We start from the raw sequence: 26930 nt of genomic DNA on the forward strand, positions 1-26930 counted from the left end.
TACCTTTTTTCACACTCATTCATTCTGTCTCTTAACGTTGTTCTAATCATTTTTACAGGTTTAAAAATATTCCAGAAATCATAGGTCTAAAATTCCTTAAACATAACAGGAGATAGTTAAGAATAGCAAAGTTATAAGAATTACTTAGTAATAATAATTATTTCTCCTAGTATTATAATAACTAAAGCACTTACTATGTGCCAGTCTTTGTACAAAGTTCCAAGCACTTCACTTTTACTCATATAATTCTCACAACAACCCTTTGAGGTTATTATTCCCATTTTCCAGATGAGGTCCAGAGAGGTGAAGTAACTTACCAAAGTGACAGAATCAGGACTTGAACCCAGGGTTTGTAAAGAAGAATCAAATTGATAATGAATGGTAAGGAAGAAAAGACAGGTTCTAGGCATAGATCAAAGAAACACCAGACCATAGATGTCCTTTAGATAAAATTCTATCCTTTAGGAAGTCCTTAAAAGAATGCTAGTATGAATATAAAGAGCCTCTAAGGAGTCACACTGGTTGGCTTAAGCAGATCTACTGGACCAACTTAAGTCTGGAACCATACCCAGAATCAAATTTGGCTTCTAGAGCTGCGTTATTCAATACTGCAGCCACGGCCATTTGTGGCTATTTAAATTAAAATTAATGAAAATTGCGTACAATTAAGAATTCATTCCCTCAGCTGCATTAGCACTATTTCAGATGCTCAGAATCCATATGTGGCTAATGGTGACCATTTTGGACTGCATCGATATTGGACAGCTCTGCTTTAGAATCAAGCCTACCCATGGCCAAGCACACTTATTCTATTTTTGCTATTCCCCCTTCTGTCAGGTTATTTGATAATTTTTCATATTTTACCTCTGACCATCACCTTGGTGGCTGTCAACTGGATAACTGCCTTATATCTAATTTATGCCTTATTTCATCCAGATCCAAACTTCGGGATTAGTAATAGCTCAGTTCTTACCTCTTGTTCCATTCCTAGGGAAAATATGTAATGTTTAAGAAACAAGATTAGTAATAAATGTTGTAACCCAGATTTACTTTTAAAAATTAGCATTAATTGCCATATTCTCTTATTTCTTGTTATTTAATAATTAAGGAGGAGAAAGTTCAGGCCATGCTACTCTTTCTCAGGATCCTGGTGGATGTTCAAATCAGACACCTGAAGAGGACCTCACCATCAGAGTGGAAAGGTTTGCTCTTATTTTATCAAATAGCATTTTGTTAAAAAAAAAAATAGCATTAATTTTCATAAAAGCTAAAAGTGTACAAATGAAGTTTCAGAATTCTGGGTTGAAATTTTTGATCTCCTAACCAAGCTATTTGTATCCATATAGATAACAATCTGCAAAGTTAGGCTTTTCCATATCTGTGAATGGAGTCATCAGTCAACTGTAGGTCTGGTTATTCTACGTTTTGATACATGTGTGTTTTTATCACTACTACTTTTATCTATCTATGCCATAGGAAAATAGACTTCAAATGGCAAGATCTTCAGATAATTTTATGACTATACTGAGCCTGGGTTCTGCATAAGTGGGTGTCTACTGTCATTTTTAAAAAACTGTTTAGTCTGATAATCAGATACAAATTTCAGAGTTTTCATTGTTTCTAGTTTAATATTTTTAATGATATAGTAATTTTCAATTCGTAAAGTTTTAAGCTATGTTTCTTAAAATCTGTGTAAGCTGTGAATGGTTAATGGGTAATCAGGATTTTTTTTTTTTTTTTTTCAAATAACACAATGTTTATTGATAGATAGATACAAGTATATAAAACCAGGGCATGAACATGATTTGATAAATTAAGTAGAGTTAATTTCAATACTGTAATAAGAGGGACCAAGCCAAATTCTCAACATTTGTTTACAACCACAAAAACCACTGCAAGGGCATTAACAGTATCTCAAAACTGATCGGTTTGTGCAAAGTAAACTATGTTTCTTTTAAAAAGACTTGTGCACTTGCTCAGGCTCAAGGATATTAAAATCTAGCACATAAAGCCTATTACTAGAGATAAATAGAGACGGAGGGAGAATGGAAAACAGCAGTGGGGAGGGAAGACGGAGGAAGGAGTTTGGGATGGCTCCCAGCTCTCAGCTCAGAGGAGTCCCTGCTGCAGCCACCCCCTGTACCCATCACCACCTCTATAGAGCTTCAACTTGCTGCTGGACTCAGGAATATTTTTTATCCTGACTTAAACCACTTGTGTTATATGGAAGTGAAAAAATTTCTTAGGTTCTTTTCTCTATCACGTAGCTTCTATGGGGAAATAAACTTCAGAAAGATTGCTGACATTGCATTTTTGAGTTCACCCATGACTCAAGAAAGATCAGCTTCATTTCAGCAAAACCTAGATTCTGATTGTTCTGTACATTCTGTACAGGAGTAGAGGCAGGGCCAGGACTTTGAGATGAAAATCAGGTTAGATCCTCTCACAATGGTGAGGGAAGGACATAAGGTTAGAAGAAGAGGAGCAGGGAACCAAGGTTCCCAGGGGTACATCCTCTTTCATTTCTTTCTGTTCTGCTAACACCCAGCCCCAGTGCTGCTGCACACTCTTTCTAATACCACTCTGGAGTGAAGTGAAAATAAAATATCTGGAAAAGCGTTTAGGGAGAAGGAAGGAAAAAATACCGAGTAGTGTTGGGCGGGGTAGTTTCAGGTACTATTTAGTCGCATTGGGAATGGGGAGTTTCTGTGGCTCTGTTTCTTTCTTAATAGCTTCCATTCTTATGTAAGGGAATTTCAGCTGGAATTTCAGCCTGTATGGTAGTACAAATACATTTATACCATTTAAATTAACAGTTTTTGTATATACATACAGTGGGTGTCTGTAGTTTGAGTCAATTGAAGAGTCTCAGACATACACCATAATGTTTATACTAATATCTATGAAAGAGGAATTGTGGATTTCTTTTTCCTTTGCTCTGTTCTGAGGTTGCCAGTTTCTTCAGTGTGTGCATTATTACTTTTATAATTAGCCCTCATTGAGTTCTGTTACTCTTTTTTTTTTTTTTTTTAAGTTTTATTCACACACCATGCAGTCCATCCAAAATGTACAATAAATGGCTGTTGGTGTAATCACATAGTTAGGCATTCACCACCACACTCAATTTGAGAGCATTCTCATTGCTCCAGAAAAATAAATCACATACCGCTTATACTCCCAATTATTCTGTTTTATTTCTTTTTAATATTTAGTAGTTGTTTTTTAATGCAGTTTTATTGAAATGTATTCACACATCATATATATAATCCATCCAAGTATAAATCACTCATTCACAATATCATCACATAGTTGTGCATGATCAATTTTAGAACATTTTCATTACTACAGAAAATGAAATAAAAATAAAAAAGAAAACCCAAAACATTCCATATCCCTTATGCCCTCCTATTATTGACCTCTAGAATTAATGTGGCACTTTTGTTACTATTCAAGAAAGAAAACTAAGATATTACTGTTAACTGTATTCCATAGTTTGCAATAGGTACATTTTCCCCCCATATACTACTCCATTATTAACTCCTTATAATAGTGTCGTATATTTGTTCTAGTTCATGAAAGAATTTTTTTAGATTTGTGTGGTTAATCACAGTCATAGATAACCACAATTGTAGCAAGTGCAAGCTACTTCTATTCTAGGCTGATCTACACTATAGTTGTTCTCTTGGAGCTGGAATTCAGCACTCTGAATTTGTCGATCAAAAGCTGGAGTCAGTATCTCGTCCTGCACCCCCTTTTCCTGGGGAAGAGCTGTCCCTCAGCAATCCTCTCCACATTTCCCTGAGAAGTCACTCCTCTCTAGGTTAGCCCTGCTTCATTGCCTGCCAGGGGCAGGCTTGAAAAGGTGGCTGCCAGCTGCTTTCTTTAATGGGTTGTTTAAAAATGTAGCTGCTCTCGGAGCTGGAATCCAGCACTCCAAATTCACCAATCCATAGCTGGAGCCCTGTCCTGTCTGTCTCCCCCTTTTCTTGGGGAAGAGCCATCCTTCAGCAAACTGATCACCTCCCTGAAAAGCCCTGTTTCCTAGGAAGAGGGCGAGGGGCACTTGACCAGGCACTCCTTGTGGCTTTTGGTTACCAAAGTCAGACTGCTGGGTACCAGCTCTGAGCACAAGTAAATTTACAACTCAACCATGACAGAAAGAACCCTGGAGGTTTTGTTTCAACCTCATTCCCAGCAGGGGAGGAAACTGGGTAGAGAGAGACAGTAGCTTCTTGGGCACCCACTTTAATTTTAGCCCATAAATTCCCGTGGTATAATCTGATATTTATAGCATTTATAGCATTTATAGCATTTTGTAATACCAATATTCTTGCATTTTTATCTCAGTGTAGTATTTATAAATATATTTTCATACAAATGAAAAATTAAGCCTTAAAACTTGAGTGTAAGATACTAACTTTCCTTTCAGGCTATAACATCTATTTACAGAGACCAGGGTTTTGGAAAATTAATTACTCTACCCTATGTCCTAGGCTATTGACTCATCTAGCTTTAAGGAAAAGTAATTTTGTTGGGAAACATTTCAGTTGAGCTCATCAAATTGATGTCATTTAGCTCAGAAACTCATCCTATCCTGTGCATAATAAGAACATAGTTTTTCAGTTTTGAACTATCTTTCAGTGAAGGAAGTTTTTTAATTGACTGTTTTTAGAACAGTTTTAGGTTACAGAAATTAAAAAGTTCTAATATACATCTATTCTCCCCCACCCCACAAAGTTTCCCCTTATTATTAACTACTAGCATTAGTAGGGGACATTTGTTATAGTTTTTAAACCAATATTGATAGATTATTATCAATTAAGCTTCATAATTTATGTTAGGGTTCACGCTGTAGTACACAGTTCTCTGGGTTGTGACAAATGCACGTCATGAATCCACCATTTCGGTATCATACAGAATGGTTTCACTGTCCTCAACGTATGTCTACTCCACTATTCATCCTCTCCCCCTTCCCTGAACCTCTGGCAGCTACTATCTTTTTGCTTTCTCTATAGGTTTGTATTTTCCTGAATGTCATATAGTTGGAATCATACAGTGATGTAGCCTTTCGGACTGGCTTCTTTCACTTAGCAATATGCATTTAAAATTCCTTCATGTCTGTTCATGGTTTGCTACCTAATCTCTTTAAAAAAAAAAACAAACAAAATTTTATTTTGAAAAGGCAGAACATTATGTTGTTTAAAAATCAGAATGAAATAAGAAGCATATACAGAAAATGTTCTTTCCACCTCTCCTTAGATAACCATTTTATCAGTTTCTTGTTTATAGGCAGCAGCATTTCTAAAACGTACTTCTAAAATGTTTATATTGAAAACTGTAAAGTACCATCTGTGTTCAAAGAGGCAATAAAAAATAACTGATTTTTTAAAAACATAAAAATAACTGAGTGGTTGTTCTGATAAGCTACTTTTTCTAGAGATAATCTAAGCATTTGCTGAAAACAACTTCATTTTTATCCTCTCTGAGTAGATTTCACTTATGCTTTCTGCTTCAATTTAAAAAAAAAATTTTTTTTTAATTGAGATTGTTCACATACCATACAATTATCCAAAGATGCAAAGCGTACAATCAGTTGCCCGTGGTACCATCACGCAGCTTGGCATCCATCACCACAATTAATGTTTTTTCAATTTTTAGAACATTTTCATTACTCCAGAAAAGAAAGAAAGGCACACAAAAAAAGGAAACTCAGATCCTCCCATACTCCTAACCATCCTCCCTCCATTATTGATTCATAGTATTGGTATAGTACATTTGTTAATGTTGATGAAAGAATGTTAAAATACTAACTGTAGTACATAGTTTGCAATAGGTATATTTTTTCCTATATGCCCCTCTATTAATAACTTCTAGTTATAGTGTCATACATTTGTTCTAGTTCATGAGAGAGATTTCTAATATTTGTACAGTTAATCACGGACATTGTCCATCACAATATTCACTGTTTTATACATTCCCATCTTTTAACCTCCAACTTTCCTTCTGGTGACATACATGACTGAGCTTCCCCTTTCCACCACATTCACATACCGTTCAGCACTGTCAGTTGTTCTCACAACATGCTGCCATCACCTCTGTCCATTTCCAAATGTTTAAGCTCACCCTAGTTGAATGTTCTGCTCATACTAAGCAGCCGCTCCCCATTCTTTGGCCTCGTTCTATATCCTGATAACTTAACATTTCATGTCTGTGAGTTTACATATTATAATTGGTTCATATCAGTGAGACCTTGCAATATTTGTCCTCATGTGTCTGTCTTATTTCACTCAGTACAGTGCCCTCAGGTTTTCTTCATCAACCCATTTTTTTAAAGACAGTTTTGTTCACACACCATACATTCCATCCTAAGTAAACAATCGATGGTTCCCTGTATAGTCATGTATTTATGTATTCCCCACCATTGCCGCTATCTATATAAGGACACCTTCATTTATTCCACAAAGGAGGAGGAAGAGTCAAAGAAGATAGAGAGATGAGAAAAAGAAAAGAAGAGAGAAATAAAACAAAACATGACAGCTAGGAAACAACAAAAGGAAAGATAGCATTAAACTAAAGTAGAATAAAGAGACAGCATCACCAATGCCAAGAGTCCCATAGCCTTCCCCTGTGTCTCCCCCCCATATGCATTTAGTGTTGGTATATTGCCTATATTATATTAAAGGAAGCATAATACACTGTTTCTGTTAACTGTAGTCTCTAGTTTGCATTGATTGTCTTTTCCCCCATCCCACCCTTTTTTTTAACACCTTGCAATGTTGACATTTATTTGTTCTTCCTCATGTAAAAACATATTTGTACCTGTTATTACAATTGTTGAGTACCCTAGATTTCACTGAGTTATACAGTCTCAGTCTTTAGCTTTCCTCTTTCCTTCTGGTGTCCCACATGTTCCTAACCATCCTCAACCATACTCACAGTCATCTTTGTTCAGTGTACTTACATTGCTGTGCTACTGTCTCCCAAAATTGTGTTCCAAACCTCTCACTCCTGTCTCTTCCTTTCTGTCTGCATTGCTTCCTTTAGTGTTTCCTGTAGAGCAGGTATCTTGTTCACAAACTCTGTCATTGTCTGTTTGTCAGAGAATCTCTTAAGCTCTTCCTCATATTTGAAGGACAGTTTTGCCAGATATAGGATTGTTGGTTGGTGGTTTTTCTCTTTCACTATCTTAAATACATCACCCCATTCCTTCTTGCCTCCGTGGTTTCTATGCTAATCTCTTTTTATCACTGAATCATATGCTGTGGTATGGATGTACCACCATTTATCCATTCATTTTTTGAAGGATATCTTGGTTGCTTTCAGTTTTTAGTAATTATAAATCTGCTATAAACATTCGTGTGCAGGTTTTTGTGTAGGCTTTTCAACTTGTAAACTTAATTTTGTTTTTAACAATAACAAATGCATTTATTCCATTACATCAAAACTGTTAAAAAAGTGGATTTAACTTCGTTTCTCATTTGTGCAGGTTTTACTCCATCCTGGGGTTTTTTTTGTTTTTGTCATTGTTAACATTTTTTATTGTGAAATATAACATATATATAGAAAAGTGAACTTTCAAAGTACAATTTAACAAGTAGTTATATGGGAAATTTCAAAGAATGTTATGGGTTACAGTTCCACAGTTTCAGTTATTTCCTTATTGTGAAATATAACATATACAGAACAATGATAACTTTCAAAGTATGAGTTTATGAGTAATTATAGAGCAAATTTCAAAGAATGTTATGGGTTACAGTTCCACCATTTCAGTTATTTCTTTCTAGCTATTCTAATACCCTAGCAAATAAAAATAAAAAATAAAAAACCCCACATTTATATAAATATTCAGTATCCATAACCCCTTGTTAAATCCTGTCTTGTGTTGCCACCCCTTCTTCTCATTTAATCACTTTCTCAACCTTCAGGGATGTCTAGGCAGTGCCACACTAACTTCTTCATATTGAAAAGAAGTATCAACATTATGGGAAAAGGGGATGCATCTGGTTGATGTTCTTGAAGAGGCTGTTACCTCTGGGTTTTGCGATTTATCTGGCATAGGAACACACTGGAGAATTTAAGTTTCTGAAAAATAAACTTACTGAGTGAAACTTTTATAGAGTCTCAGATAGGGACCAGAGTGTTCTTTAGGGTTTTGGGGATGACTGTTGATTTGGGCTTGTCCTACTGTGGCCATTTGGCATAGCTAGCTGAATTTTGCACAGGAGTAACCTCCAGGATAGCCTCTCGACCCTATTTGAAATCTCTTAGCCACTGAAACCTTATTTTTATTACCTTTCTTTTCCCCTTTTTGGTCAAGAAGTCACTCTCTATACCTCAATACCTGGACCATATTCATTCCTGGGATCCATGTCTCGCATTGCCAGGGAGACTCACTTACCTGGGATTCATGTCCCACGTTGGGGGTTGGTGATGAATTTATTTGCAGAGTTGGGCTTAGAGAGAGAAAGGCTACATCTGAGCAACAAAAGAAGTTCTCTGAAGGTGACTCCTAGGGAGAATTATAGGTAGCCTTAGCCTTCCTTTCACAGCATATGTTTCACAAGAGCAAGCCTCAAGATCGAGGGCTTGACTTATAAAACTTCATATAGCATATATTCTGTCCAAGACAATCAATGTCTCACATTATCTTCACTTAGTTATACAGTCATCACTCAATTGTAAACAATTATCACGACTCCAAATACCCTGAAGCTCTTATGAGCCCCTAATTATTTATCCCTAGTGATACTAGTAAAGTATCCCTATTAAATATACTCCTTTAAATGCAATAGGTAGTTTTTCCCATATACCACTCTGTTGTTACTCTTTGTACCATTGTCATACCTTAGAAGAATAACATGCAAGCACTTGTTTATATTTGTAGTGCTAACCTGTGGGATCCATGCCTTTAAACAACTACTTTTGATCATGTTTTCCTTCAATGCAGCACTGATAGTTATAATCCCATTAACAAACAGTCATCTCTCCTGTGCATTCCCATACCTTTAAGTTCACCCTCATTAACATATTAAATTATCATTCCCCCTTCACTAGCTTCTAACTATCTCTAGGGTCCCTATAGTCTTCATTATAAGACATTGGTTTTACATTGTTCAGGAAGTTCACATTTGTGGTAACATACAGTATCTCTCCTTTTGTGTCTGAGATATTTCACTCAGCATTATGTCTTCAGGGTTCTTCCATGTTATGTTTCAGGACCACGTTCCTTCTTACATCTGTTTAGTGTTCTGTTGTATATACCACATTTTGTTTATCCACTCATCTGTTGAAGGATGGTTGGATTGTTTCCATCTCTTGGTAATTGTGAACAATGCTGCTAAGAAAATCAGTGTGCAAATGTCTGTTTGTGTCACTGCTTTCAGAATTTCTGAGTATATACTGAGAAGTGGAATTGCCAGATCATACGGTAACTCGATATCTTTGTTTTCTGAGCAGCTGCTGAGCTGTCTTCCACAACAGCTGTACCATTATACATTCCCACCAGTAGTGAATAAGAGTTCCGATTTCTCTACATCCTCTCCAGTGTTTGTAGCTTCCTGTTTGTTTAATAGCAGCCATTTTTATTTGTGTGAGATGATACCTCATTGTGATTTTGATTTGCATTTCCTTAAATACCTGGTGAAGGTGAGCATCCTTTTCATGTGTATTTTAGCCCTTTGTATTTCTTCTTCGTAAAAATGTCTTTTCATGGCTTTTGCCCATTTTATAATTGGGCTGTTATCACTATTGTCCTTGAGTTGTAGGATTTCTTTATATATCCTGGATATCAGTCTGTTATCAAATATGTGGTATCCAAATATTTTCTCCCATTTTGTTGTTTGCATCTTCACCTTTTTGACGAAATCCTTGGAGGCTAGAAGGTTTTGATTTTGAGGAGTTCCCATTATCTTTTTTTTCTTTCATTGTTAGTGGTTTGGGTGTAAGGCCTAAGAAGCTATCTCCTATTAGTAGGTCTTAAAGATGTTTCCCTATATTACCTTCTAGGAGTTTTACTGTACTATCTTTTATATTGAGGTCTTTGATCCACTTTGAGTTAATTTTTTGTGTAGGGACTGAGGTAAGGGTCCTCTTTCATTCTTTTGGATATGGATATCCAGTTCTCCCAGCCCCATTTGTTGAAGAGACTGCTTTGTTCCACTTCCGTGGATTTGGGGACCTTATCAGTGACCAGTCAACCATAGATCTGAGGGTCTATTTCCAAATTCTCAATTCTATTCCATTGGTCAATATGTCTGTCTTTGTGCCAATACCATGGTGTTTTGACTACTGTGGCTTTATAGTAAGCTTCAATGTCAGGAAGTGTAAGTCCTCCCACTTCATTTTTCCTTTTCAGAATGTTTTTAGCAATTCAAGGCATCTTTCCCTTCCAAATAAATTTGATAACTACCTTTTCCAAGTCTGCAAAGTAGGTTGTTGGAATTTTGATTAGAATTGCATTGAATCTGTACATGAGTTTGGGTAAGAATGGCATCTTAACAACATTTAGCCTTCCTATCCATGAACACGAATATTTTTCCATTTCTTTAGGGCCCCTTCTATTTTTTTTAGTAAAGTAATATAATTTTCTCTGTGTAGGTCTTTTACATCCTTGGTTAAGTTTATTCCTAGGTAGATTTTTTAGTTGCTATTGAGAAAGGAATTTTTTTCTTGAATGTCTCTTCAGTTAGATCATTTGTAGTGTATAGGAACATTACTGACTTATGTGCATTAATCTTGTATCCCACCACTTTGCTAAATTTGTTTATTAGCTCAAGTAGCTGTGTCATCGATTTCTTAGTTTTCCAAATATAAGATCATATCATCTGCAAATAATGACAATTTACTTCTTCCTTTCCAATTTGGATGCCTTTTATTTCTTTGTCTTGCCGAATTGCTCTGACTAGAACTGCTGACTGGTCTAGTAATGATGACATTGGGCATCCTTGTCTCGTTCTTGATCTTGGATGGAATGCTTTCAGCCTCCCACTATTGAGTAATATGCCAGCTGTGTGTTTTTCATATATGCCGTTTATTACATGAGGAAGTTACCTTCAATTACTACCTTTTAAAGTCTTTTTATCTTTCTATCAAAAAAGGATGCTGAATTTTGTGGAATGCTTTTTCAGCATCTTTTGGGATGATCATTTGATTTTCCCTTTTGATTTCTCAATGTGTTGTATTACGTTGATTAATTTTCTTATGTTGAACCATCCTTGCATGCATGGAATGAACTCCACTTGGTCATGGTGTATGATTTTTTTAAATGTGTCTTTGGATTTGATTTGCAAGTATTTTGTTGCGAATTTTTGCATCTGTATTCATAAGGGAGATTGGCCTGTAGTTTCTTTCTTATAGCATCTTTACCTGCTTTTGGTATTAGAGTGGTGTTGGCTTCATAAAATAAGTTAGGTAGTGTTCCATTTTCTTCAGTTTTTTGAAAGAATTTACAATTGGTGTCAGTTCTTTTTGGAATGTTTGATAGAATTCCCCTGTGAAGCCATCTGGCCCTGGGCTTTTATCTGTGGGAAGCTTTTTGATAGACTGATTGGATCTCTTTCCTTGTGATTGGTTTGTTGAGGTCTTCTCTTTATCCTCTGGTCAGTTTAGGTTGTTCATGTGTTTCCAGGAAATTATCCATTTCCTCTAAATTAGTTTGTTGGCGTCCAGTTGTTCATAGTATCCTCTTACGATTTTTTAAATTGCTTTGGGATCCGCAGTAATGACCCCTCTCTCACTTATTTTGTTTATTTGGGTATTCTCTCTTTTTCATTTTGTCAGTCTAGCTAAGGGCTTGCCAATCTTGTTGATCTTCTCACAGAACCAAATTTTGGCTTTATTTATTCTATTATAGTTTTTTTTTTTTTGTTCTGTATATCATTTCTGCTTTAATCCTTGTTATTTCTTTTTTTGTACTTGGTTTAGGATTAGTTTGCTGTTGATTTTCTAGCTTCTTCAGTTGTTCCATTAGTTCTTTGATCTTATCTTTCTTCCTTTTTAATATATGCATGTAGAGCTATACAATACTGTCTTTGCTGTATCCCCTGAGTTTTGATATGTTGTGTTTTCGTATTCATTCATCTCTAGATATTTAGCAGTTTCTCCTGCATTTTCTTCTTTAACGCACTGATTGTTTAAGAGTGTGTTGTTTAACATCCTGATATTTTTTATTTTCTAGATCTTTGATGGTTATTGACTTGTTGTATTCCACTGTGATCAGAGAATGTGCTTTGATTAATTTTAGTCTTTCTAAATTCAATGAGGCTTGTTTTATGCCCCAGCAAATGATGTATCCTGGAGAAAGTTCTGTGAGCTCTAGAGAAGAATGTGTATCCTGATGATTTGGGGTGTATTGCTCTATATATGTCTGTTAAGTCTAATTCATTTATCACATTGTTTAGGTTCTCAGTTTCCTTACTGGTCCTCTTTCTGGTTGATCTATATATAGGGGGGGAGTGATGTATTGAAGTCTCCCACAATTATTGTGGAAACATCTATTACTTCCTTCAGTTTTGCCAATGTTTGTCTCGTGTACTTTGGAGCACCTCAGTTAGGTGCATAAACATTTATGAATGTTATTTCTTCTTGTTGAATTGTCCCTTTTCTTAGTATATAGTGTCCTCTTTGTCTCTTATGACATCCTTGCATTTAAAGTCTGTTTTATTTGAGATTAATATTGCTATCTCTCCTTTCTTTTGGCTGTAGTGGGTGTGGAATAATTTTGTCCATCCTTTCATTTTCAATTTCTTTGTGTCTCTGGGTCTAAGATGAGTCTCTTATAAGCAACATATTAATGCTTCATATTTTTTAATCCATTCTGCCAATCTGTATCTTTTAATTGGGGAGTTTAGTCCATTCACATTCTGTGTTATTACTGTGAAGGCAGTTCTTGAATCAGCCATCTTCTCCTTTCACTAGACATGATGTCTTCAAGGTTCATACATGTTATCACATGTACCAGAACTTCATTCCATTTTACGGCTGTGTAATATTCCACTGTGTGTTTATACCACATTTTATTTATCCGTTCTTTGGTTGATGGACATTTGAATTGCTTCCATTGAGTGGTTTTCTTCTTTTTTTAATCAGTTTTACTACGATAAATTCACGTAATACCATACAATCCTTCTAAAGTGTACAGTGTCTTCTAGTATTTTCACAAAGTTGTGTATCCATAATGGATTTTATAACCTTTTCACCCTGAAGAAACGTCACTGTGTTATACAGTCCTATGTTTCATCCTCTGGCTTTCTTTCTAATGACATACATGACCCTAAACTTCCCCTTTCAACAGCAGTTGCACCCACATGTCATCGTTATTAGTTAACACTAACTATAATGTGTTCCCATCACCTCCATCCATTTCAAAACATTTACAATCAACCTTATTACATATTCTGCACAATTTAAGCATCAGCTCTCCATTCTCTGCCCTTATTCTGCTTTCTGGTGACCTGTGTTCTAGATATTAACACCATTAGTTTGCTAGTTATATTTAGTTCATATTAGTGAGGTCATACAATATTTTTCCACTTTGCTGAACTTATTTATTAAGTCTAGTAGCTTTGGTTAGATTTTTTTTGACTTTCTATGTAAAGGATCATATCCTTTGCAAATAGTGTAAGTGGTATGTCTTCCTTTCCAATTTGGATGCCTTTTTTTTCTTTTTGCCTAACTGCTCTAGATAGAACTTCTAACTACAGTGTTGAATTACAGTGGTGACAGTCGGAATTCTTGTCTTGTTCTCTTATCTCAACTAGAAAGCTTTCAGTCTTTCATCATTGAGTATGATGTTAGCTGTGGGTTTTTCATATATACCCTTTATTGTTGAGAATGTTTCCTTCTGTTCCTATATTTCAAATTGTTTTTATCAAGATGTGATGCTGGATTTTGTCAAATGCCTTTTCTATGTCAATTGAGATAATTTTATGGTTTTTCCCCTTCTATTTGTAATGTGGTGTATTATATTAATTGATATTCTTGTGTTTAACCACCATTGCATACCTGGGATGAAACCTACTTGATCATTGTTCTAGTTTGCTAATGCTGCTGGAATGCAAACCACCAGAAATGGATCAGCTGTTTTAAGGGGGTTTATTTGGTTACAAAGTTAAAGTCTAAGGCCATAAAGTGTTCAAGATAAGTCATCAACAGGCGGGTAAATTCATTGAAGGATGGCCAAATGGTGTCCGGAAAACCTCTGTTATCTGTGAAGGCAAGTGGCTGGCGTCTGCTCCAGAGTTCTGGTTTCAAAATGGCTTTCTCCCAGGACTTTCTTCTCTAGGCTGCAGTTCCTCAAAAATGTCATCCTTAGTTGCTCTTGAGGCGTTTGTCCTCTCTTAGTTTCTCAGGAGCAAGAGTCTGCTTTCAATGGCCGTCTTCAAACTGTCTCTCATCTACAGCTGCTCTCTCAGCTTCTGTGCATTCTTCAAAGTGTCCCTCTTGGCTGTAGCTCCTCTTAAAAATGTCACTCTCAGCTGTACTGAGTTGCTTCTGTTCGTCAGCTCATTTATGTGGCTCCAGTGATTTAATTTAGACCCACCCTGAATGGGGGGATGATACCTCTATGGAAATTAGCCAGTTAGAGTCATCACCCACAATTGGGTGGGGTGCATTTCCATGCAAACAACCTAATCCAAACATTCCAACTTAATCCCCACTAATATGTCTGACCCACAAGATTGCATCAAAGATTATGGCTTTTTCTGGGCGACATAATGCATTCAAACCGGCACAATCATGGTATGTAATTCTTTTAGTGTGTAATTGGATTCAATTTTGAAGTATTTTACTGAGGATTTTTGCACTTATATTCATTAGAGGGATCAGTGTACAATTTTCCTTTCTTGAACCATCTTTATCTGATTTTGGTATCAAGGTGATTTTGGCTTTATAGAATGAGTTAGGTAGTGTTCCCTCCTTGTCAGTTTTCTGGAAGAGTTTGTACATGATTGGTATTAATTATTTTTGGAATGATTAGTGGAATTCACCTGTGAAGCCATCTTGTCCTGGGCTTTCCTTTGCTGGGAGATTTTTGATGACTGTTTGAAAGTTATTGGTTTGTTGAGATCTGTTTCTTCTGGAGTCATTGTGGGTTGTTTGTGTGTTTGTAGGAAATTGTCCATTTCATTTCAGTTGTCTAGTTTGTTGGTATACAGTTGTTCATGGTATCCTCTTATGATCTTTTTAATTTCTGTAGCATCACTAGTAAGGCCTCCCCCCCCTTTTCTGATTTTATTTGCATCTCTCTCTCTTTTTCTTTGTCAGTCTAGCTGAGGGCTTGTCAATTTTGTTGATCTTCTCAGGGAACTAACTTTGTTTTTGTTGATTCTTTAATTTTTGCTTTCCATTTCATTTCTGTTCTAAACTTAATTATTTCTTTGTGCTTGCTTTTTTACTAGTTTGTTGTTCTTTTTCTTGTTCCTCCAGGTATGTAGTTAGGTCTTCGATTTTAGCTCTTTCTTTTTAACATAGGTTTAGGGCTATATATTTCCCTCTCAACACTGTCTTTACTGTATCCCATAATTTTAATATGTTGTGTTCTCATTTTCATTTATCTCGAAATATTTACTGGTTTCTCTTGAAATTTCTTCTTTGATCCACTGATAAAGAGTGTTTTTTAACTTCCCTAAATTTGCACATTTTCCAGTCCTCTGCCTGTTATTGACTTCCAGGTTCATTCCATTATGGTCAGAGAAAGTGCTTTGTATCTTTTATAACTTATTGAAACCTGTTTTATGACCCAGCATGTGGTCTGTTTTAGAGAATGATCCATGAACACTTGAGAAGAAGGTATATACTGCAGTTGTGGGGTGCAATATTCTGTAATTGTCTTGGTTAGGTCTAGTTCATTTATGATATTATTCAAGTTCTTTCTTTCCTTATTCATCCTCTGTCTACATGTTCTATTAATGAGAGTGGTATAGTGAAGTCTCCAATTACTATTGTTCAGACATCTCTTTCCCCCTTCAGTGTTACCAGTGTTTGCCTCATATATTTTGGGGCACCTTGGTTAGGTGCTTAAATGTTTATTTTATTGGTATTTCTTCTTGGTGTGTTGCTCCTTTTGTTCATATATAACGTCCTTCTTTGTCTCTTATAAATGCTTTGCATTTAAAGTCTATTTTGTCTGATACTAATGTAGCTACCCCAGCTCTTTTTGAATATTGTCTTTTTCTGTCCTTTCACTTTCATCCTGTTTATATCCTTAGATCTGAGGTGAGTCTCTTGTTGACATCATATAGATGGCTTATATTTTTTCCTCCATTCTGCCAATTTGTGTCTTTTGATCGGGTTTAATCCATTAACTTTCAGTGTTATTACTCTAAAGGCAGTATTTACTTCAACCATTTTATCCTTTAATTTTGATATGTCATATTTTATTATTTCTTTTTTTACTTTTCAGTTACCTGTTCTGATAATCTTCATTTCTACACCCTCCTGCAAACCTCTCTCACTTTGTCCTTTCAGCCTGCAGTTCCCTCTTTAGTTTTTGTTGTGAGGTACATCTCTTGTTAACAATTCTCTCAGCTTCCACTTATCTGTGAGTATCTTAAACTCACCCTCATTTTTGAAGGACAGTTTTGCCAGATAGAGAATTCTTGGCCAGCAGTTTTTCTCTTTCAGTATCTTGAATATACCATATCGTTGCCTTCTTGTCTCCATGGTTTTTGATGAGAAATTGGAACTTAGTCTTTTCAGACATCTCTTGTATGTAATGAATCACTTTCTTTTGCTGCTTTCAGAATTCTCTCTCTGTGTTTGGCATTGAGCATTCTGCTTAGTATGTGTCTTGGAACAGTTGGTTTGGATTTATTCACTTTGGGGTTCGTTGTGCTTCTTGGGCCTGGATTTCAGTGCCTTTCACACCAGTTGGGAAGTTCTCGGTCATTATTTCCTCAAATGTTCCTTCTGCCTCTTTTCCTTTTCTTCTCCTTTTGGGACACCTATATTGCAAATATTTGTGCTCTTCCGGTTGTCAGCCAATTTCCAGAGACCATTCTCAACAATTCACATTCTCTGACTGTTCTTTTGTCTGTTCAAATTCTTATGCTCTGTCTTCTAGCTTGCTGATCCCTTCTTCAGCCTGTTCAAATTTTCTGTCAAGTGTTTCTAGTGTATTTTTAATTCCATCTATTATGACTTTCATTTCCATAAGATCTGTTTTTTTCTTGGCATGTTTTCAAATTCTTCTTCATTCTCACCCACTTTCTTCTTAATATCCTTTATTTAATCTTCTCTTTGAATTTGTTTAGGAGACTTGTTTGAAAATCTTTGATCAGTTGTTCCAGATTCTGTATTTCCTCCAACTTGTTGATTTGCTCCTTTGAGACATATTTCCCTGTTTCTTAATTTGCTTCTTTGGGCCGTATCTTCCTGTTTCTTAATATGACTTGCTATTTTTTGCTGATTTGGGGGCATCGGATTATCTTGGTGGGTTTACTCTGAAGATCAGAGTCTCTCTCTTGCCACAGTTTTTGTTGTTGTTTGAGTTTGTGTTAATGCTCTTCTGTGACACTTGATTTGTCAATATTACCTGACCAGGGCTGCGCCTGGGGCCCACGAAAGGGTGCATTCCACAGGGCTCTAGGGAGAAGGTCAAGTAAGGATGCTTAAAAGTCTTTAATTCTGTTCCCCAAGTATATACTTTCCTGGCCTGCCCAGCAGATGATGCTCCTTAGCAACCTATTCCCCTCAGTGCTCAGAAGGCAGGTTCTTCTTATCTCTGTGCTGATTCCAGATAGTGGTGTAGCCACGCCCTGTGGCTTGGGTTGAAACCATTGGTGGTCCCATCAGTCCCAATTTTCTAGCCAAAAGTGACCCTCCCTGATCTTGGGAGAATGGATCCACTGCCCTTTCAGTCTGGAGCTGCCCACCCAACAGAGACTGGAGAACTGGATACTTTCTGCCCCAAGAGTGGTGGATGGGCACCAGGAACCGGGCTGAGGGAGGTTACTCATGATGACCCCCCACGGCTTTGCTCTGTCTTGATTCCACACTTTCCTGGGTGTTGTAGAGCATTCCCCTTGATATCCAGAGCCCCAGGTCTGTTATGGGCAGTTTCTGCCTGACCCCTAGTATATTTCTGGAGAGAAGTGAGCCCAGGCTCTCCCTAATTGGCCATCTTGGATCTTTCCCTCTCCCTAGCGTTTTCATTTAAAAATTTTCAAACATAAAAGCAAAAGTTGAATGAATAGTATAATGAATGGTTTTTTTTTTCTGAGTTATCTAAAAGATGCCGACAGTATTTTGTTTCACCCCTTAATACTTCACTGTGTATCTCCTAAGAATAAAGAAATTTTCAGAGAGTAGCAAAAATTATTATCACATTTAAGAAATTGTAAATGAACCAGTATTCATAGTGGTATTATTCACAGTAGCCAACAGGTGGAAACAAGTTCTTATCCATCAACAGATTAATGTAAAACAAAACTGTGGTATGTCCATACAATGGAATACTATTGGGTATAAAAAAAAAAATGAAGGGAAACTGACACGAGACAGACAAAATGGCTCCCGACTGTTGGGATTCTTGTCAGTGATTAGCTGCCGCCATGCCAAAAGGATTGCACCCCTCTTATTGAAAAGTGCCCAGGAAGCCTCTTTGAAGTCCCAGGTCAGTCTCAAGCCATAATTCCCAAAGAAGCCTAGTCCGATGCATTTGAGAGAGCTTTCTTTCCCAGACCAGAATTTACTAACACTAAGAGCTGGACAGTCTTAGGAAGAGGAGAGCAAGTTTGCATGGGAAGATGATTCACATGGGTGAGCCTTCTGGGAAATGTAGTTCAGAGCAGGAAAAGTGGTGGATAGATCATCAGAAATTCAATTTGATTTCTCTTAAAGTTAAGCCTGTGCCTGTGCCTGGCCACACCCAGGATAGTTCCAGTTCCAATACACAGGTGCAGACGTCCTGAGTCGTCATTTTGGCCTTTGTTCTGTGTGTAACATTCAGGTGCTGTATTATTTCCCCATTTACTAGTGTGCAGGGTTTGAGCACCCAAGCATGCTGAGTCAACTCTGCTACACACTTACGTGCACAGATACGTATAGATGTGCTAGTACATCTGTATGATAAATTCCAGAATTGGAAGTACTGAAATATAAGTTAAATGTATTTGTAATTTTGACAGAAAGCAAATTGCTATACAAAGACATTAAACCAATTTACGGTCGTACAAAAAATGGATGAAAGTGCCTTTTCTCCATCTGACTATATAGTTCATTTATTCAGCAAATATGTATTGAATGCTAATTATATAATAGCCACTCAAGATATATCAGTAAGCAAAATGAACAGTAATCCCTGCTTTCAAGATTACAGTGTACTATTGCCAGGGTGTAGATAGTGAAGAGAGACAATAACCAAATACATAAAATATACATGAACTCAGATGGTGATAAATGGTATGAAAACAGTCAAGTTGGTACAGAAATAAATGCATGTCTGCTGTATTTAACTGAAGGTCCTTGTTGACTGTTTTGGTCATTTTACTTCCTATTTGGTCATCTTACTCAGATTGGCTTGATTTTGTTTTCTCATCTTTTTATCATATTTGCCACATGCCTGCTGCATACCCTCTTAGTTTTGCTGATTTCTAATATGTTTACGATTACCTATAAAAGTTGGTAAAGCTGCATGTATCCATGAATGTCAGCTTTTGCCCAAATAGAATCTTTCTTCTCAGCAACTAAGAGAGAGTGTATTTGTACTTCAAATTTCTTTCACACTGGAAAACTAAGCCTAAAACCAGAATCAATTCCAGAAAGCACATATCTAAAATTTTATTAATAAAATTGTGATGAAAATATGTTCAAGTGAAGATTTACTGGGTGCTATGTTCCAGGCACTTTTTTGGTTTACACCTATTTTCTTTGTACTCCATTAATAGAAGAAGTATAAGACACTAAGGAGCAGAAAGAACAGCATAACAAAAGGCTTCTGAGTGAAGTTACATCTGCTTCCACAACAGTACAGGCTTAAGATGAAAACAGAGAATGTAAGAAAGTTGGGAAAGTATTTTCTTTGACTGTGGACATTGTTTCCTCAAAGTAATGTCTCTTTGAATGTGACTTCTCTTTGAAAGAATTCACATCATGCTTAGCTAAGCACAAGGGAAAATGAATGAATACAATGAGTTTTGCCATAGTTTGTCCCACATAGTAATCATCCCCTTTAAATGTGATGAGTGTGAAGGTCTTCTGCTGGAAATTCAACCTCACTAGATACCTGAGGATTAATACTCGAGAGAAGCCAGTTGGATTTAATGAATGTGGGAAAGTTATATTCACATTAAAAAAACCATGTAAGAGTAAAATCCTGCATGTAAGGAATATTGGAAATCCTTCAGCTGGGCATTAAGTATCATTAAGCATGAGAATATTCACACATAAATTAGTATTGTAATGATCATGGGAATACTTTTATCTGAAGCAAAACTTAATGGAGTGTGAGAAAATTTGTACCAGAGAGAAACTATATGAGTGTTCTGAATATAGTAAGTCTGCTCTTTACAGTCATCTTTTACTCCCCATTTGAAAAGCCTTACAGGGGAATAAGCCTGTAAATGTAATATGGGAGAGCTTTCAACCTGATAGAAAACCTCTGTATTCAACAGAAAGTTCATACTGGAGAGAAATCATATATATGTGGGAAAGTTTTAATTCAAATGTCAAATCTTAGACACAAGAGATTTCATACTAGAAAGAAACCCTGTGCGTAAAAGGAATGTGAAAAAGCCTTTAGTCACAAACACATCTCACAGAACATAAGAAAACTCACAGTGGACAGAAAGAATATGAATGTAAAGAATGTGGAAAAGCCTTCAGCCAAAAACTATACCTCATTAAACATCAGAACATTCATACTGGAGAAAAACTATATATGCAAGGAATGCGGAAAAGCCTTCAACCAGAAGGAAGACCTCATTTCCTATCAGAGAATCCATACTGGAAAGAAGCCTTATGAATGTGATGGATGTGGGAAAGCTTTCATTCAGAAATCAAGCCTCATTACACACCAGGGAAGACATATTGGAGAGAAACCCTTAATATGTGAGGAATGTGGGAAAGCCTTCAGTGGCAAATCAAATCTCACTGAACATGAGAAAATTCATTTGGAGAGAAACCTTAAAAATGTGGTGAATGTGCAACAGCCTTCAGCCAGAGGCAGTATCTCATTAAACATTACAACATTCATTCTGGAGAGAAACCCTATGAATGTAGTAAGTGCGGAAAAACCTTTCCTCAAACCACAACACTTGGACATGTGAGAATTCATACAGGTGATAAACATGAGTGTAAGGTGTGTGGGAAAGCATTCTCTCAAAGTTCATCTCTTACTGTGCATGTTAGTAATACAGGTGAGAAACTTTATGGTTGTGATGATTGTGGTGTGGAAAAGCCTTTTCTCAGTTCTCAACTCTTACGCTTTACGAGAATCCCTACAGATGAGAAGCCTTATCAGTGTAGTGTATGTGGAAAAGCTTTTAGCTAGAAGTGACAACACATTAGACATCAGAGAATTCATACTCATTGAAAATGGTATCAATTAGAAGAAATACTTCAGCAGATCTCATAGCACATTAGAAAATTCACTCTAAAACAAAATGTCATGATGTAGATTACAAGGGGTGACTGTGATTGTGAAAACCTGTGGATCACACTCCCTTTATTTAGCATATGGATGGATGAGTAGAAAAATGGGGACAAAAACTAAATGAAAGCTAGGGTGGGATGGGGGGGATGATTTGGGTGTTCTTCTTTACTTTTATTTTTTGTTGTTATTCTGATTCTTTCTGATGTAAGGAAAATGTTGAGAAATAGATTGTGGTGATGGATGCATAACTATATGATGGTACTGTGAGCATGGATTGTACACTATGGATGACTGTATGGTATGTGAATATATTTCAATATAACTGAAAAAAAAAAAAAACCTCCAAAAAAACAACAACACAAAATGTCATGAATGTGGGAAAGCCTTAAAAAAGAATCCCGGTACTTATAGCCAAGAATTTTTATGAGAAGAAAGAGTAATAAAGTGGAAATGTGTCCTACACAAAGTCATAGCATACGTTATTATTGTTGGACTTTTAGAAGCTTTCTGATTTAAAGGCAGAAACAAGTATGGATCCTCCTGTACCTCCACTGGTAAACATGGTCCTGAATGGAGAGTCTAAATAGTGTGGTAAAATGAAAGAAAAAGTGGTATAAAAATCAGAAAGAAAGAGACAAAATTACCATGGTTAGGTAATATGATACCCTACATAAAGCTCTAATTATTAAAATTTTTTGGTATTGATGCATTAGTTATGTGGAATAGAATATGTTGTCAAGAAACATGCCCATGAATTTGTGGGAAAGGAATGTAATAGCCACCAGTAAGGGAATGAGTGTATAAAGGGTGTTGTATTTGCACAACAGAAAATTGTAGAACCCTTAAATAAGGCAAAACAACTGTATATATTAGCAATGTATATATTATACACTTGCACATGTATTTATTAGCAAGAAATTATTGCAAGCATTTGAGTGAAAAATCAAGTCTCAGAATGATGCATATACTATGCTACATTTTTGTAAGTTTGAATACAACACTAACAAGGAAAAAAAAAGAATGAATTTCTAATACGTGCTACAACATGAATGAACTTGAAAACATTTTGCTAATTGAAAAAAGCCAGACCTAGAGAAATATTTTATGATTCTATTTATATGAAATACTAAGAACAAGCAAATTCAGAAACAGAAACTAAGTTAAGAGGTTACGGGGCTAGGGGGAAGCGAACACACAGTTCTTGTTTAATGAGCAAAGAGTTTCTGTTTTAGGTGATGACAAATTTTAGTAATGGAAGGTGGAAACAGTAGCACAACATTGCAAAAGTAATGCCAGTGAAATGCACACTTAAAAATGCTTAAATGGTATGTGTTACATTATATATATGTAATTTCTAAACATATTTAGAAAAATAGAAAATAAAAATTGTTACAGTAAGATTATCTAAAACAGTCTATATTGGAATTCCTCCTTTTGTATCCTTTATATTTCCCCCCTGTCTCTGGATGATTGTGTTTGGTTTGGTTTCTGTTAATCTACAACATTTCCCTTGATTTCTTTTTTTTTTAAATTCAGTTTTATTGAGATATATTCACATACCATACAATCACCCATGGTGTACAATCAGCTGTTCACAGTGCCATCATACAGTTGTGCATCCATTACTCCAATCAGTTTTTTTTTTTTCATTTTTATTGAGATTGTTCAGATACCATACAATTATCCAAAGATCCAAAGTGTACAATCACTTGCCCCTGAGTACCCTCATACAGCTGTGCATCCATCACACTTAATTTTTGTTCAATTTTTAGAAACTTTTCATTATTCCAGACAAGAAATAAAGTGAAAGATGAAAAAAGAAAAAAAGAAAAGGAAACTCTAAACCTCCCCTATCCCTAACCAACCCCCCTCAATTGTTGACTCCTAGTATTGATATAGTATGTTTGTTACGGTTTATGAAAAAATGTTGAAATACTACTAACTGTAGTATATAGTTTGTAATAGTATATAGTTCTTCCCTATATACCCCTCTATTATTAATTTCTAATTGTATTGTCATACATTTGTTCTGGTTCATGAAGTGATTTCTAGTATTTGTACAGTTGATCATGGACATTGCCCACCATAGGATTCAGTTTTATACATTTCCATCTTTTGACCTCCAACTTTCCTTCTGGTGACATATATGACTCTGAGCTTCCCCTTTCCACCTCATTCACACACCATTCGGCGCTGTTAGTTACTCTCACGTCTTGCTACCAACACCCCTGTTCATTTTCAAACATTTAAGTTCATCCTAATTGAACATTCTGCTCATACTAAGCAAGAGCATCTACATTTCTTCCACAAGGCAGGAGGGAGAGTCAAAGAAGGTAGAGAGGCAAAAGAAAGAGAAAACAAAAAAAATGACAGCTAGGAAGCAGCAAAAGGAAAAATAACCTTAAATCAAAGTAGAATAAAGAATCAGACAATACCACCAATGTCAAGTGTCTAACAAAGTCTCTCATTGTCTGTTTGTCAGAAAATATTTTGAGCTCTCCCTCATATTTGAAGGACAGCTTTGCTGGATACAGGATTCTTGGTTGGTGGTTTTTCTCTTTCACTATCTTAAATATATCACACCACTTCCTTCTTGCCTCCATGGTTTCTGCTGAGAGATCCGCACATGTTCTTATTAAGCTTCTTTGTATGTAATGGATTGCTTTTCTCTTGCTGCTTTCAGGATTCTCTCTTTGTCTTTGACATTTGATAATCTGATTATTAAGTGTCTTGGCGTAGGCCTATTCATATCTCTTCTGTTTGGAGTACACTGCGCTTCTTGGATCTGTGATTTTATGTTTTTCATAAGAGATGGGAAATTTTCATTAATTATTTCCTCTATTATAGCTTCTGCCCCCTTTCCCTTCTCTTCTCCTTCTGGGACACCAATGATACGTACATTATTGTACTTTGTTTCATCCTTGAGTCCCCGAGATGTTGCTCATATTTTTTCATTCTTTTCTCCATCTGCTCCTTTGCGTGTAGGCTTTCAGGTGTTTTGTTCTCCAGTTCCTGAGTGTTTTCTTCTGCCTCTTGAGATCTGCTGTAGTATGTTTCCATTGTGTCTTTCATCTCTTGTGTTGTGCCTTTCATTTCCATAGATTCTACTAGTAGGTTTTTTGAACTTTTGATTTCTGCCGTATACATGTCCGGTGCTTCCTTTACAGCCTCTATCTCTTTTCCAATATCTTCTCTAAACTTTTTGAACTGATTTAGCATTAGTTGTTTAAATTCCTGTATCTCAGTTGAAGTGTACGTTTGTTCCTTTGACTGGGCCATAACTTTTTTTTCTTAGTGTAGGTTGTAATTTTCTGTTGTCTAGGCATGGTTTCCTTGGTTATCCAAATCAGGTTTTCCCAGACCAGAACAGGCTCAGGTCCCAGAGGGAAGAAATATTCAGTATCTGGTTTCCCTGCCGGTGTGTCTTAGAAAATTGCTCCACCCTGTGATGCCTCGGGTCACTGTGCTTTTCTGCCCAGCAGGTGATGCCTGTCAGCCTATAATTCTTGACTGGTGTGAGGAGGTATGGCTGTGTTCCCCCAGGCTCTGGGGTCTGGTTCTGAATGGAAAGGGCCCCACCCCTTTCCTCCTAGAGAAGACAGACCCCTCAGGTGGAGGTCATTAGCATTTCAATGGTCTCGCTCTCTGCTTGTGGTGTCTCCACCCTTCCTAGAGTCACAGCCCTGGAAACTGAAAATGACTGGGGCTTTCTCCACTGAGCCAAAAAAGAAACAGATAGTCCCCTTCAGACCCAGTCCAAGGGAACCCTCCGGCTCTCCCAGGTCAGTCATCACCCAAAGCCTCTGTCTGTTTTTTTGGGGCTGCGTACCTGTAGTGAGCAGTTCATACTCGCTACTTAAAACCCCAGTTGGAGCTCAGCTGAGCTGTATTCGCTTGCTGGGAGGAAGCTTCTCTCTGGCACCATGAGGCTTTGCAGCTCGGGCTATGGGGGAGGGGGTCTCCCAACCTGGTTCTGCAGGTTTTACTTACAGATTTTATGCTGTGTTCTCGGGCATTCCTCCCAATTCAGGTTGGTGTATGATGAGTGGATGGTCTCGTTTGTCCCCCCGCAGTTATTCTGGATTATTTACTAGTTGTTTCTGGTTTTTTGTAGTTGTTCCAGGGGGACTACTTAGCTTCCACTCCTCTCTATGCCGCCATCTTGCCCGAGCTCCGATTTCTTTTTATTTATTCACTTTTGTTTTGTTTTTGTTTTTATGTTTCAAGATGTTTGCTTTTTTTTTTTTTTAAGAGTCTAGACTAGTTGTTTCCACAGTAGCATTTGGTATAGTCTTTCGTTCCATCATTAGTTGATCTAGATTAAACTTTGGTAAGAACAGTACCCAGGGAGTGTTTTGTCTTTTCTCGTTACATCAAGAACAGCTGATATCAGGTATATTCATTATTAGTAAAATTGTTTGATCATTTGGTTAAGATTAAGGTGTCTGTCAGATTTTTCCATTATAAAGCCACTGTTTTCTCTTTCTAATTAATAAGTAATGAGTGATACTTTGCAACGGTGAATATTCTGTTCCTTTGAAACTCAGAACCAGTGATTTTGAATCCATTGATTTTTTTTTTTTAAAAGAAACAACTTCATTGAGATATAATTCACATGCCATTTGGTTAACCGTATAAAGTATGCAAGCCGATGGTTTTTAGTATCTTCACAAATAGGTGCACCTATCTCCACAGTGATTTTACAACATTTTTGTTGCCTCACAAACTGTCTATCTTTAAATTTATCACCTCCCTTTCCCCAACCCACCCATCCCCACCCTTGCAGCTTTAACCAGCCACTAACCTACCTTCTGTCTCTATAGATTTCCCTGTTCTAGATATTCATATGAATAGAATCATATAATATGGTATTTTGTAATTGGCTTTTTTTAGGCTAATATTTTCAGAGTTCATCCATGTCATAGATGTGCTTCATTCCTTTTTATGGCTGAATATTAGTCCATTGAATGGATATGCCACATTGTGTTTATTGAGCCACTGATGGTCATTTGATTGCTTCTACCCTTTGGCTGTTGTGAATAATGCCACTATACATTCATGTACAAGTTTCTGTGTGGACATATGTTTTCATTTCTCTTAGATAAATACCAAGGCATGGAATTGCTGGGTCAGAGTGTGTTCTAAGGCGGCTGGACCATTTTTATATTCCCACTGGCAAAGATCCACTTTCTCCACATCTTCATCAACACTTGTTCCTATCATTTTTATTTTAGCCTTCCTAGTAGGTGTGAAGTGGTATCTCATTGTGGTTGTGATTTGCATTTCTCTGATGACTAATGATGTTGAGTATATTGTCATTGCCAGTTGGATATCTTCC

General features: G+C 36.6%; 1 protein-coding gene across 1 annotated transcript in view; it reads left to right on the forward strand.

The window, feature by feature from the left end:
• Window positions 1-26930, forward strand: part of UBXN4 (UBX domain protein 4) — an 85787-nt gene that overhangs the window by 36663 nt on the left and 22194 nt on the right. Inside the window, exon 6 of the mRNA XM_037849322.1 lies at window positions 1109-1202. Coding sequence (XP_037705250.1) covers window positions 1109-1202 — 94 coding nt within the window. The remainder of the gene's footprint in view (window positions 1-1108; window positions 1203-26930) is intronic.

This window comes from Choloepus didactylus, chromosome 9 (assembly GCF_015220235.1).
Source record: "Choloepus didactylus isolate mChoDid1 chromosome 9, mChoDid1.pri, whole genome shotgun sequence".
Lineage (NCBI taxonomy): Eukaryota > Metazoa > Chordata > Mammalia > Pilosa > Megalonychidae > Choloepus > Choloepus didactylus.